Source organism: Thamnophis elegans, chromosome 8, assembly GCF_009769535.1.
Source record: "Thamnophis elegans isolate rThaEle1 chromosome 8, rThaEle1.pri, whole genome shotgun sequence".
Taxonomy (NCBI): domain Eukaryota; kingdom Metazoa; phylum Chordata; class Lepidosauria; order Squamata; family Colubridae; genus Thamnophis; species Thamnophis elegans.
In genome coordinates this window covers 55,656,983-55,671,096 of record NC_045548.1, presented here as the reverse complement: position 1 = coordinate 55,671,096, position 14,114 = coordinate 55,656,983, and the positions used below count along the sequence as shown (strand labels likewise).

General features: G+C 35.3%; 1 protein-coding gene across 5 annotated transcripts in view; it reads right to left on the bottom strand.

Annotated features, from left to right (window-relative positions):
• VPS13B (vacuolar protein sorting 13 homolog B) overlaps nt 1–14,114 on the bottom strand; it is a 331,777-nt gene that overhangs the window by 264,307 nt on the left and 53,356 nt on the right. For all 5 annotated transcript variants that reach the window (XM_032222762.1, XM_032222761.1, XM_032222766.1 and 2 more), the window contains exons 18-19: nt 1,561–1,695; nt 333–506 (exon numbers count right to left, since the gene is read on the bottom strand). In XM_032222762.1, coding sequence (XP_032078653.1) covers nt 333–506; nt 1,561–1,695 — 309 coding nt within the window. The remainder of the gene's footprint in view (nt 1–332; nt 507–1,560; nt 1,696–14,114) is intronic.

Here is a 14,114-nt window from a genome sequence, read left to right as displayed (position 1 = left end):
CCGGGTCCTCATTTTACCCACCTCGGAAGGATGGAAGGCTGAGTCAACCCTGAGCTGGTGAGATTTGAACAGCCGAACTGCAGAACTGCAGTCAGCTGAAGTAGCCTGCAGTGCTGCATTTAACCACTGCGCCACCTCATGGACTTAATAAATAAAATAGCATAGTTAGAAAGATGGATGCAATAAGTTGGTCAACTGAAAATAAACCCTCAACTTTTCCATTGAGATTGTAATGGATTTCGGTTTCTGAAACACATCTGTTTTTCTTGAAGCTCTCTTACATGCTCAGAAAATTTTTCCATCTCCATTTTTTGCAAGAATTTGACACTTACCAGAACTGTAGCTGTAATCCTTACACTGAGGGATCTGAATGGTGAAAGCTAACCAATCTGGAGCAAAGAGTGATTCTGGCTTTCTGCTTTCCTTGAGCCATTTGCTGTTGTGTAGGTCTCTGGTATCGGATGGACCTTGTATTAAAGGGATACGTTTCTCCTTTCCACCTTCACCTGGGTAGATGTTTTAAAAAATATTAGAGATGCAAAGAAGAGATGTTGAACGGAATATAATAGCATCATGTATTACAATTTTAAAAACCAGATAGCATAACTTTTTTCTATTAGTAATACCGAAATAAAGCATTTGACATAAGCATTTGTTATGTGTTAAACATCTATGGAGATTCTCAGTCATCCAAGTCATGGTTGTCCCAAAGCTGCTTTTTCAAGAGGCAACTGGACTTTTTCTTTGAAGACATTTCACTTCTCATCCAAGAAAGTTCTTCAACTCTGACTGGATGGTGGCAAATGGAAGGATTTATACTCCTTGCAGACAGGTGGTCATTTACATTCTTTTAGAGAGTCATTGAGGCCACCTGGAGGTTTATCTGTGACATCAGGGTCACCCGAGTAGTGCAAATGGATGTGGAACCTTCTTGGAACTGTTGAAAAGACTGTGTTTGTAGACTGGAGATAGATGAGGTCATATTCTTCCCCCTCTGTTGAGAGAGGACTGTTCAATTTTGACATAGCTGGCTTCCTTGATTCCTTTTTCAAGCCAGCGGTCCTCTCTGTCCAAAATGTATACTTTGTTATCTTCAAAAGAGTGGTCTTTGTCTTTTAAATGCTGAATAAGTATAATCTTTATTGTCATTGTACTTAAATCCAACGAAATTGATTTTGTCTTGATGGATTGCTGAATCTTGTCTTGATAAGTTTGGTCTTCTATGTTGTGCCATGTGTTTATGAAGTGGTTGTTTTGTTTCCCCAACTGAACTTGCAGGTGAAAGTAAGTTCATTATAGATGTAATTTTAATTTTTTATGCTTAACTTTTGCACACTAAAACTTTGTGTAACCACCGAGGTACAATTCATTAGCAGTGATAGAAGTATTCTGATTGCAATGCTTCATCATCCAAATTTATTTTCAAAAATAGAAATTAAGAAATAGATTTGATTCATAGCAACAATAACACATTCTTGTTTCAATAATCCTCCTTGTGAAAAGCAAGACAAACTCTTCTAAATGGGGCCATCAATTTTTATATGGTCCAGCTGCACATACCTGGGGCTTTGGCACAAATTTTTATTGATCCGATGGTTCCAGAGGCACATTTGACCAGCAATGTACTGCAGTACTTCAATTCAACATTTTGGATTGAACCCTCAAGACTCGGTTGAGGATTCTTAGTTTTCACACCTAATAAAAAGAAAAATGAAAATGTACTAGCCTGTGAATTCAACTTATTTATATTTTTCATCAAGACATTTAAATATTACAATTGTTTATTTTCAATACACTCAGTTAACACAATAAAATTCAAAACATAGCACTGTAAGTTAGCTGGATACATATACTTGCAGTTAACTTTGTGCTAATGTTAGACTTCTGTAAGATTTGTTTCTATAGCTACATATGTGTATAATTTCCCAGAGTTAAATCAATTAAAATAATAGATTACTCCTTGAAACCATTCAAATCAGTTACAAAATATAAATTAAATGTATGCAGCTGGGTAGCACAGCATGTAACAGAAGTTGTCATCCTTTTACGAAAACAATGTTGAAATTACTTGAGGTCAAAAGTGAAAATAGGTTTGGTGGTCTCTTTTTTTCCTCCCTGCACGTCCAAGGAAGCCATTTGCCACAAGTTTAAAACTTACTGGCAGCTATTCCTGAAGAGGGACCTGAACTGTAACAGTGGGAGGTGTAACAGGTCAGAAGCATGGAACTCTGGCACAGTTGTACAAGGAAAGATCCGTAAACACCCACCCACATTACATTGGGCTGTGGCCATTCATATTATTTTATCTTTTCTATGTTCAAAACTACCCTTATTCACTGTATTTGCAAAAAATAGTTTTGGCACCTGTTTTTAAAAAGTAAATAAATGTTAAAAAAAAATTAATGGACCCCAATTCTTAATTGGAAGAAATATTTTTTTAAAGAAACGGTCAATTTGAAACAGAACCTTCTTTGTTGCATCTCATAGTTACAGTTGGCTCAGCAGTCTTCGGTATAAAATGCAATTCCGTAAAGAAAAAAAAGCCTAACCATGTCATAATTGTTATTTTAAGTAATTTTTATAATTCTTAGGATTCTCATGTTACTTTATTCAGTCTCACACAAGCATTTTTTTTTAATTTTCAGAAAATATATATTCCAAATAAAATTGGGAAGAGGTCTAGAAAAAATTTGCATTTGCATACCTATATCTTCACTGATTCTTAAACATTGATAAAATTCATAAGAGTGCAATCTTATTTTCAAAGGTATGAATAAACATGGAAATTCTTTTTAAAACATTACTTTTCATGTTCTCTATATAAAACACTTTTTTGCGTAACATTACTTTGAAAAAATAAGGGGGCTTTCACATCTCAATGATACTTTGAACTATACCAGTTTTTCTCTGCCTCCAACAACTTTAAGAAATATGAACTTCAACTCCCAGAATTCCCCAGCTGGCATAGACAAGTACTTAGACCAAACACAATATACTGAAGAAAATGGCATCCCACTCAAATATTCTGCCAAGCAAATAAATAGCCATTTACAACCAGAACAATGTCAACCTGATATTGGAAGATGAGCTCCTCCAGTTGGAAGAGGAAGAACAAAGGGTAAGAACGAACAGCATTTAGTTTTCTGCTGTGACTCAGGCAGGATGAGCATGCTTCAGATCCTGTTAGCAAAAAAATGCCACCGGAAGGGGCCTAGAAGACTTTCTGCCATAATGCCCACCTTCTGGAACATTCTCCCACGGGAGATCAGGATGTCACCAATCCTACTGGCTTTCAAAAAGAGCTGGTTCTTTGCCTGGACCTGGGGCCCCAAGTAGGTGCAAGATACAGTTTAGTGGTTAATTTAGTCATTATGGTGGGTGCTTTATTCTCAGCTGCTGTGTATTTTAATGGTTCTATTATTTTAATTGTTTTATTTTTAAAATGTTCACTGCCCAGAATTACTTTATTGAGATGGGTAGACATAGAAATTAAATAAATAAATAAAATTCCCCTCAATTAAATAAATTGTTCTCATTTGTAAATAAATAAATTGTTCCCAGCTTCAGGAGGCAGTTAAGATATTCTGAACTAATTTTGGTGTAGTCTTTAAAGGTAGCTCCACATAAATTACTCTGCAGCAGTCTATGCAGGTGGTGGTGAGAGCATGAGTTACTATCCCTAGGTCCTCTTGTAGCAGGTAAGGATACAATTGATGCACCAGTTTGGGGCAGAGTATAGTCTAGATAGCATCCTATAAACCTTTGCAGAGTTCACAGGCCAAAAAGAATCCTAGATAATACAGCTAGATGATTCTCTGATGACCACTATAGACTCTATAGACCACTATAGAATCCAAGCAGAGTCAAGCTTGCAGAGAATTTACTTTTGAAAAATGACAATCTCTCCTAAAACAAATAACATTAATTTTTAGTTCACAAAATAGCAGCTGCCATGAGTACCTTTAAAAAAAATCTGGCATCTTCTTGATTCACCAATATCAATTAAATTATTTCATTAGTTAATTATCTCATTTTCTCTACAATTTTAGACAATGTATTAGTAATTGGGAACACAGTATGTTCTACTATCACCACAAGTATAAATAATTAATATGATACAATTCACTTCCAGGAATTCCTTGTTCATTTTTTTAAAAAAACTACTCAGTTTGGCTTTTAAATTTTCAGCTCCAAATACTATTGATAAAATATATAATAAAAGTCCCTCCAGATTAAAGATGTAATATGAGGCTCAAATGTATTTGTTCTATTTGTGAAAAAAAAAAACCTGAAGTTTTACTATACTACAAAATACTGCATAACAGATGTGGCTAGGAAGAATCCCTTTATAATTTAACAAAACTATACTACTGCCAACTACATTTTAAACAAAAAGATGTACACTACTGATCTCTTTCCTTTCATCTTACCACCTGTTTCTGTAAATTTATTACATTCGTTGTTTCCTATTTTAGCAAACCACATAATGGCACAAAGGAAAATATGTCAACCTTGGAATTATTTGCAGTTTTTTCTGTCTGTCTCATGCAAGACCTGCAGTATGTTAAAAATACAGACTGGGTCTTTTTTGTCTGACAATCACCAAACTGCACAAATTACTCTCTTCCTATTCACCTGTTTGCAGCTGAATTGCCAAGCTGGGGCTGACTTTAGCAAGTCCTACAGGATTGATGACATATGCTGCTGATAAACCAAACAATATGAAGATATTACAGGCCAACATCTTTGAAAGATCTATGTGCCAGAGCCAAATTTCAACTATATACCGTATGTGCGGTACGTAGAAAGTATAACATTTTTGAAATGAAAAATCTTTCAGAAGTGCTAAATCTATCATTAAATAAATGACAGGCTGTAGCATAACTTCACAAAGGAGATCCAAAATTCTATTTAAATCAGGTATTTGAAAACTGTAAATGCTCTTGGCCAAAAAAATAATGCTAAATAAATGTTAGCATCATTTTCTTACTTGATTTTATTTTAAAGGTAATCCTCAGTTACCAACTACTTTGTTCAGCAACTGTTATAGTAATGTTGAAAAAAGAGATTTACAATCAGTCCTTGAACTTATTTGTGGTTGTTGTAACATACCTGCAGTCACTATTGTGATTTGGATGTTTAGCAATCAATGTGCATCTATAACAGTCACAGACTGCTGTGGTCACATAATCACCATTTACGACCTTCGCGGTCAACTTCCAACAAGCAAAGTCAATAGAAAAGCCGGCAGGAGGTCATAAGTTGTAGTAGTTGATGTTTCACTAAACGACCATGTATGATTCTCTTAACAACTGCAGCTGGAATTGATGTTGTAAGTCTGCTGCAGTCAAATTATGCTTTTCTTTAAGATCAAGTCACTTAGCAACAGAGTTGCCAGTACAAATTTGTGTTCAATAAGTGAGGCCTACCTCTACAAAATGTTGTGCATACTTGTGAAAAATTACCATGCATACACAACTGCAGACATTGTTGGAACTTATGCCAATTAATTGATACACAAGTACAACGACACCAGAGTTGGGAAAACCTTTCAAAATTGTCATGACATTTCAGTAAGAAAGACTGAAAGAAATACGATACGTAAGCATTAGCAATTTATGTAATATACCTATCCAAAGTTCTTTTTTATGAATATATCAATCTAATAATCATGTTCTGATTATGTCGTGAAAATATGCATCCTTCAAAGCCCCACACTGAAATAAAATGTAAAGAATAAGAGCTCAGGAGTTGGAACAAGCATTAAACCAGCTCAAATTTAATAAGACGGCAGATTTAATGTAGCAGAACACATTTCATTTTCACATTTTAGAGCTCATAAAGTGAATTCAGCAAAGGATGCCGAGCTATAAGAAAAAGGCTGTATAAATAAAGTAAATAGGAAAAAAGCTACATACAAAAATAAATCCTTACAATATTATTCACTTAATATATTAAAATATGTATTCATTAAAAATATTTACCGTTCTCATTCAATATTTTTAAACTGATGTTTATTTTAAAAGATTTTAGTCATGAGAATTCTATAATTCCATAATGAGAACTTCATAATTCTGACAACAAGGATGTATACAAGATTTTCTTTTTATTTGGTATGAAGTCAATTGGCAGTTTTACATTCATGCAATGCCACGTAAACTCCAGCTGGCATCTCATGCTCTGAGATTCAAACTTCAAACCCAGAAACATCCTTATTTGCAGCATTGCCAGGATAATTTTGTCTACCATTCACACCACTATTATTGTCAGGCAGTCTCTGCAGGTGTGCATGTACATAAATATACAGCTGTAACCAAGCAAGCCAAGTGAAATGCATAATGAAAACCTCAGCAGCTGTTTAAAATCCAGAGAGAACACTATGAGTTAGTATTTTTGGAAAAGCAAGGATGGCAAATTTATGATTATCCTAGCCTTCCAAAATAGCTTCTGGGTTGTGTCATTTTTATGTCATGTCTATTTATTAAAAAAATCACACTTTTTAATACTAGGAAAATGAAAGTGATTGTTTTGTAACACGAAAGTAGCTTCACATGTAAAATAAGTTTTATTACATGCAAAATGCTAAAGATTATTTCATGCTGGAGCAGATCATTATTGATCAAATTTATTGGCTGCCCCTCTTACCACAAGTAACTCATTAAGGGTACTACCGTATTTATCGGCGTATAACACGCAGTTTTAAAACTAAAATTCCAAGCTTAAACCCTGCCTGCGTGTTATACGCCGATACTCCGGGTGGCAGAAGCCCGGGACCCAGTCAAATTCGCTGCGCAAGGTGAAACGGCCGGCAGCAGCCCTGCTCTCCTGCTGCGGCTTCTGTTTCAATAGGGAAGAAAACTTCCTTTCGCTTCCCGGGCTTCTGCCGCCCGGCAGAAGCCCCGGGACCCAGTCAAATTCGGGAAGCGAAAGGAAGTTTTCTTCCCTACTGAAACAGAAGCCGCAGCAGGAGAGCGAGGCCAGCGTCCGTTTCAGTCGCTTCCCTTCTCCGTCTTGATTGCTGGAAGCAGTAACAAACGGCGCGTCCGCTCCGCATCGCCCTGACAACCACCCCAGCCGGCGGCTGCCAGGCCTCGCTGGAGTCAATTGCAAAGCTGCGTTCAGCGCTTTGAGGACCTGAGGCATCTTGGGAAATGTAGTTCCCTATCAGAAAGAATGGAGTAGCTGCGAATTTGTAACAACATAATATAACTTGGTGCTTCGCAGGTTACGAAAATCTCGTTTGATTTGCACACTGTTTTTTAAAAGTTAGATAAAGAAATTATGCTGTGAAAGCGACTAGATAGCCCCCCTCCCCTTCCTGTGTGTGAGAAAGGGAAGGAGAGGAAGGAAGGAGGGAGGGGGGAGGAAAAGAAGAAGGGAGGGGGGGAGAAGATGGAAGGAGAAAAGATGGATGGAAGGAGAAAGAATGGAAGGAGAAGGAGGAAGATGGAAGAAGAAAGGAAGAAAAAGAAGAAGGGAGGGAGAAGGAAGGAGGTAGGAAGAAAAGGGGAAGAGAGGGAAAGAGCAGAAAGACAAAGAGGATGAAGTTGATAGGCAAGAGGAAGGGGGAAGGAAGGGAAAAAAGAGGGAGAGAGTGAAGATGAGGAAGAGGTTTTTGGTTTCCAAAAAGCAGTGATTCTGATTAAGTTTTTTTGCTCAAAGAGGTGTTTTTTCATTTCATATTTGCCTTTTAAGAGGAGTTAATGTTATAATTCATGTTCTAATGTTATAAATTTTAATCCAACATTAAGTTCCGAGCTTCCAAGTCATTTATTTTTAATGAAAAAAATTTTTACTCAAATTTTTGTGTTAAAATGGGGGGTGCGTGTTATACGCCGGTGCGTGTTATACGCCGATAAATACGGTAATTATAGCACCACAAATTATAAATTGTTATCAAGCTTTGCTGTGTTCATTGTAGTATTTTACTCTTTTCTGTAAAGCTTCAAATCAGCTACCTTAAACAACAAATTTGCACATTTTTGGTATAAATATATAAAACCAAGACTTACAAATGGCAACTTTGCTTTCATAGCAGAAAGGCAAGAATTACCCTGAAATCTCCTATTTAATAATTCCACTGGGACATATTCTCAACAGTCTGTGTTTCTTTTTTAATTGTGTTTTCAATTTTTCTAGGAAAGTTTTTTTTTTAAAGGAAAGGTATTTTTTCACCCTGCCAGCAGTAGAAGTCACCTACAAATAATTCCTAATTAAGAAGATCCAGCAAACAAATATGTACAAGGCTGACTCAGCCTTCAATTCCTCAGAAGGATGGAAGGCTGAGTCAACCTTAAACCTATCAGGATCAAACTCCAGACTGTGGGCAGAGTTAGTCTGCAATACTGTATTCTAACCACTATGCCACCAGGGCTCATAAATCTAAATATGTAAATCTGCTTTCCATATCTTAAAGGATCACAGCCCAATCAGACAACAAAGATACAATACAATTCTCTTCAGAGAGAATAGTAAGCCCACTGTATACTACACAACAGAGGTGGGTTGCTCCCGGTTCGGCCTGGATCGAGTGAACCAGTAGGGGCGGCAGCGGGAGATTCTGCCCATCTACCCAGACGCTTCTACGAATGCACAGAAGTGTCACGCACTTAGTAAAAAAAATGGAAACCTACCACTGCTACACACTATTTTATATCTTCCTATAACAGCACATCATCCTTCATCAACCTAAGGGAGCTAGGCTGGTGTTGGGGTGCAGAATATCTAGACCTTTCTTTCATCAAAAGAAATGACAAGAGTTAAGATAAAATCTTTTTCTGGCCAGGATTCTATGATTAAGGCAACCACTTTGTTTTGCCTAATGTTCGGAAAAACTCATGTAATATCACTCACACTTTTTTTTTACTTTCTTAAACATTTCCAAGACAGAGTGCATATTTCAGCATATGCTATTTTATTTACTCAATTATGAAGTGACTGGATTTTCCAAACTCTCAGTAAAACGCACTATGTGCATAGCAGCAGTAGTTAGTGGCAACCAACGTTCCTCTGGGTTGTCCAAGTATTGCTTCTAGTTACACTGCATTATACAATTCCACAGCAAAGTCATCAGTCAATTCAATCAAAAAAATATTTTTAGTACTGTAGTAGAGCCATGCTACCACCAGCTACTTCTCACAAAACTGCCAAAGAGCAGCTGCCTAATTGACCACAGCCATGGATGTTTCTTTTAGTTTCTTTCCTAATACTTCTCATTAAAGGATATAACTATGACAAGGACATGATTGTTCATTGCCAATGTTGGTATCCATGTCTCCTACCTTACTCTACTTTGGCATAGAGGCCTCAGGATAGAACTCTATGAGAGAAACACACATAGATTGTCAGAGCTGGGTGGGGTTTCCTGCCATTCTTCCATTTTTCGCCCCATCAGTTCAGTAGGCTAGTACTGGGTAGATTTCCCTTGGAGAAACAAATAGAGAAGGTTGGACCATGTACATAACAAAACTGTGTTCAAATAAGGCTGTCCTTTTGAGGAAACTATTTGGAAGTTGATCAGATAGAGTGTCAGGGAAAAGGAAGTCAAAAGGATCAGATGGCCCTTGGAGACACTTAAATACATATTCTTGCAGTACTCCCATGCATTGGGTAAGGAAGCATATTCTAACTGTGAAAGCTCCTAACACTTTTTGTACAGAGGGCAAGGGAGAATTGAGCTGAGTTCCATTGATTGAGCCGTTCTTCTACAATACTAATCACTACAATGTAAGTGGTTCTTCAGTATGAGATTTTTATTACAGCAAGTGGTGAATATCTAATAAATATCAAAGCTGCCCAGAGTGAGTGGTATCAAATGGAATATAAATTAATTAAATAAATACATACTCCACAGTTTCTACCTCACATTTAATAGTCAAGTAGTTCAGTATAGTGTGGGTTCATACAGTTTTCATATTTGACATTATTTCATATTTGACATTATTTATTTATTTATTTGACACCCATTCTGCTGCAAAACTAGGATTTCAGTTGTTACGTGAACCACTTGACAACTGTCAGGTTAAGAAAACTTTGTGGATGTTGCATCCAGTTTTTCGAGCTAAACAGACAAACCAACAGGCCTAGAAGATGAAAGGCAATAGTAATTGAGCATATCTATTTTACCCTCTAATAATGGTGCAGAGAAAAAGTGGAATCACTTTAAAGTTAACTCTTGCATTTATTCTTTTAGTTGAACGGTCTGGGAAACATTATAATTAAATCTCTCTCTCTAGTCACCATATCTATAATGACTATAAACAAAGTTCAAATGAAATCTTAAGCTTTAGAGGTTTGCAAACTAAAAACTAATGTTCATCAAGACAGCTGCAGAAGCAATCTCAAAAGTTAAGAAAGCCAGACCTCTTTCAGGCTTCACATATAATGTACATGGCTGCTTCTGTTTCTATCATAACCTATTTTCATTCGGGGGGGGGGTTCCCCCTTATTCATACAGAGCAATCATTAATTTATAGAGTCATTATAATAATACGCCATAATATTGCTGACTGTTGTGACAAACAGGCCCTTTTAATTCAGCTGCTTTGTACTTTAAGAAATGCATGTTAAAAAATTACTTCATAGAAACATAACATTTTCTAAACATGAAGCAATAAAGTCAGGATTTTGGAAATTCTACAGTATTAACTTAATTACATCGGCAAGTGCATTACATGCTAGATTTTTCATTAGAGCAAAAAACATTTAAAGTCTATTTTCCAGACTTAGTGAATGTTGCTATGACACATTTGGTCAATAGAAATGGATGAAAAACAGTAAAGCTTTGAAGCAGAAGCCAGAAAATACCACTGTGGTTTACCAAGAGTAGGATGCACAAAATATTAGACCACAGTTAATGAAATTAAGCCAATGTCTTAAGTTAGCAAAATGTGTGCTCTGTTACTTGTTTGGAACTTACACAACTAACTAATCTTTGAAAACTCCTTTGCCGCCAGAAAATACTATCTTCTGCATCTCTTTATAATTAAATCAGGGAACTACCACTGCTTTGAGTTTGCATTATTTTAATGCAAAGGAACAGTAAAAAAAATGTAATCTTTTTTGTTTCTACAGACTTATGTTACACATTCACGGATTTTCCTTGAATGAATTCATGGGTATGGAGAAAAGGTCAACATGATAAAAATGAGATAAAGCAAATAATTTATTAAGGTGGAAACAACAGAAACTAGTATTCGGCTTTATTTCACAGTTTGTTCTTTCAATGCATATTGCATTTGAATTTGCTTTCATTACTTTACTGAAAGTTTGCTAATATCTGATGCCACTGAAAATATTATCTTATATGCTACCTATATACAGATTCTCATGTATGTATTCTGAATCATTAAAGATTAAACAGAACTACTTCAAACAATCTTACTTTTAAGATTTGCTAGAATTAAAATGGTCTTTATGATTACTACCATAAAAGATAAACTTGCTGAAATCTAAATTTTGATTTAAACCATGCACACCTGTGCTTTCAAACATTATAATGTATTATGAAAGAAGTAAATGCTGAATATTTCATTCTTATTACAACCTTCGCAACTTCTTAGTAACCATTGAAAGTACTCATCTTAGACTTTTAATTGGAGAGAATTGCACATAAAAATTAACATAATTATTGTCTTTCTTTGATCTTTTGGGAAGATGTTGTATGCATACCACTACATAGTACCCACCAGATATTAATAAAAAAGTGTTCTTCATCCAACAGAAGTTTAAGTACCAATAAAAAATTAGGCTTTTTTCTTATATTCTATTGGACTTGCTGATCTGCAGAACTCTGCATAATATTTCCATTTTTTTGTTTAATATTATTATTATCCCATCTTTTATTGTTTTATAAGTAACTCAAGGTAGAGAATATGCATAATTCTTTTTTTTCCTATTTATTCTGCAATAAGAGGTAGGTTTGGCTCAGAATCAGTCACTGGTCCAAGATCACCCAACCAGTTTTCATGCCTACGGCAGCATTAGAATCTCCTGGTTTTTAGGACAGTATCTTAACCACTATACAAAACTGGCTCAAGTAATTTGTTGTCATCATACTTCTTCCTATTTTGAACATACTACACAGCTGATTCTTACTTATTACTGCATTTCCAAAATGCAGGATTGTCTGAAGCAGATTCCTTTGATTTGTTCCTGGAGATTATGAGTTGGCACGTAAACGGTAATTTTTCCTTTGCCTGATCTAATCAAGGGACATGAGCTGAACTGCTCAACTCAAGCAGTGACACTTCATGAACATCTTGCTAGAAGTTGCTATTTAGAACATAAGAAATCCATTCCACAACTACACACAAGAATATTAATCTAATGTATTCTAGGCCATTTCATAAACATTTATAAAACCCAACCAAATTACATTCTAATGTGCCATAATGAAACACTATTTTAATTCAGTCTAGTCTATTTAGTCCATCCGAACAAAACAACAAAACATTATGAACTTGATTTACACAACGATATTTTTAGCAGGCTTCTGAGAGAGAACTAGAGCTTCTATGAGGCATAACATTTAAAATATCTCGTCTTGCAAGAAAGAAACATCAGTACTCATTTCAAAGGAAAGCCTGACATGACATATTTCAAAGGGAAAGAAAATTGAATCCATTTTATTCTCGCTACAAGCAAAGAAAAAAAAATAGAGGAAGTGTGTCAAAATCAATCAACAATGGAACCTTCAATGAAATTTATTTAAAACTATATAGGGCAATATCCTGCTCAATAAAAACAAGAAAAATATGTAACGATGGAAGAGATCATTACCCTTAAAACAAAACATTAATATCTCTATTAGCAGAGGTGTTGAATTACATGGGTCTTTAACAGAAGCTGTATTACATTCCAACTGAAAATACAGCTCAGAGCCCATACCCTTATTTCCATAATCATTTTCATATGCCAAGCATACATTAATGCAGTATTATCTTCAGAACAAGAAACAGACATTCCTTTAGAAATTAATTCAATATTGAAATGCATCACATTAAGTTTTTTTTACCCACATTTCTCTCAGGAACACTTGCAATGCAACCACTACATAGAAAACTTGTAATATTCTTTCCAAGGACTCCATTATGTCTGACAGAAAAGTCTAAAGTATAAACTTACCATTACAAAAGCATGCAAGTTTGTCCTATTACAAAATTATTTCTGTGAGCACAACCTTTAATTAATTTAAACAATTAAACTAAAATATGAAACAAGCAGATATGCTTCAAAAATCTCATTCACTAATTCATTAGCTCTCATATTCAAGTTCATTATAGTCATCTTAGCAATGCTGGTAATGAAAAAAATCAGTATACACAAGAATTTATGATGGAAGAAACTAGCTGCATAAACCCATGGTCCAGTATTGATCTCTAAGCCCTGCCCTGGTTTAAGTCTCAATACACAGTTATTTCGGAATCAGGCAATGATAAACCAGTTCTTAAAACCTTCCCATGGAAAATGCTGGGACTTGTCCAGGTAGTCATTAGAAGTCAAGACTGACTCAAAAGCTCCAAAACAAAATTAATAGCAATCTGTTTATTAACAGAAAAGTGATTTCAACATGAATACAAAAATACCAACTGATACAACTGTCTCAATATTACCCTTATATAAACTACTGTGCATGTTTTTCTATTTAGAGAGGTGATGCTAGTATTATTAAAATAGCAAAGCAAAACAGGATTTTATTTTAGTACGAAGTATTATGAATTAGAGATATATTTATACTTTGAAAGCCAAAAATTTCTTCCAAGTGCACATGGGTGAGAAGGTAACATCTTCAACAACTTCTTAAAGCTGCAACATTTCACCACAACATTACACATCTCTATTTTACAGCGGCCACACAACACTAAGATGCATACAATCCTAGTGGACATTTATTTTTTCTGGTGCCCAAGTTTCATTCTATGCAGTTAATGCAGAGGCCATTTATAAAATGAACCTACAATTCTTTCAGTTTTTCAATTCCACTAATGTCAGTAATTCTATTAAATGATCCTTTTTTGCATAAAAGGGCAATATAGGTGCTTTTTATATAACATATTGTTCCAAGCTATACAATCTAAATAAATTAGTACATAAATTATCCACTGATCTATTTT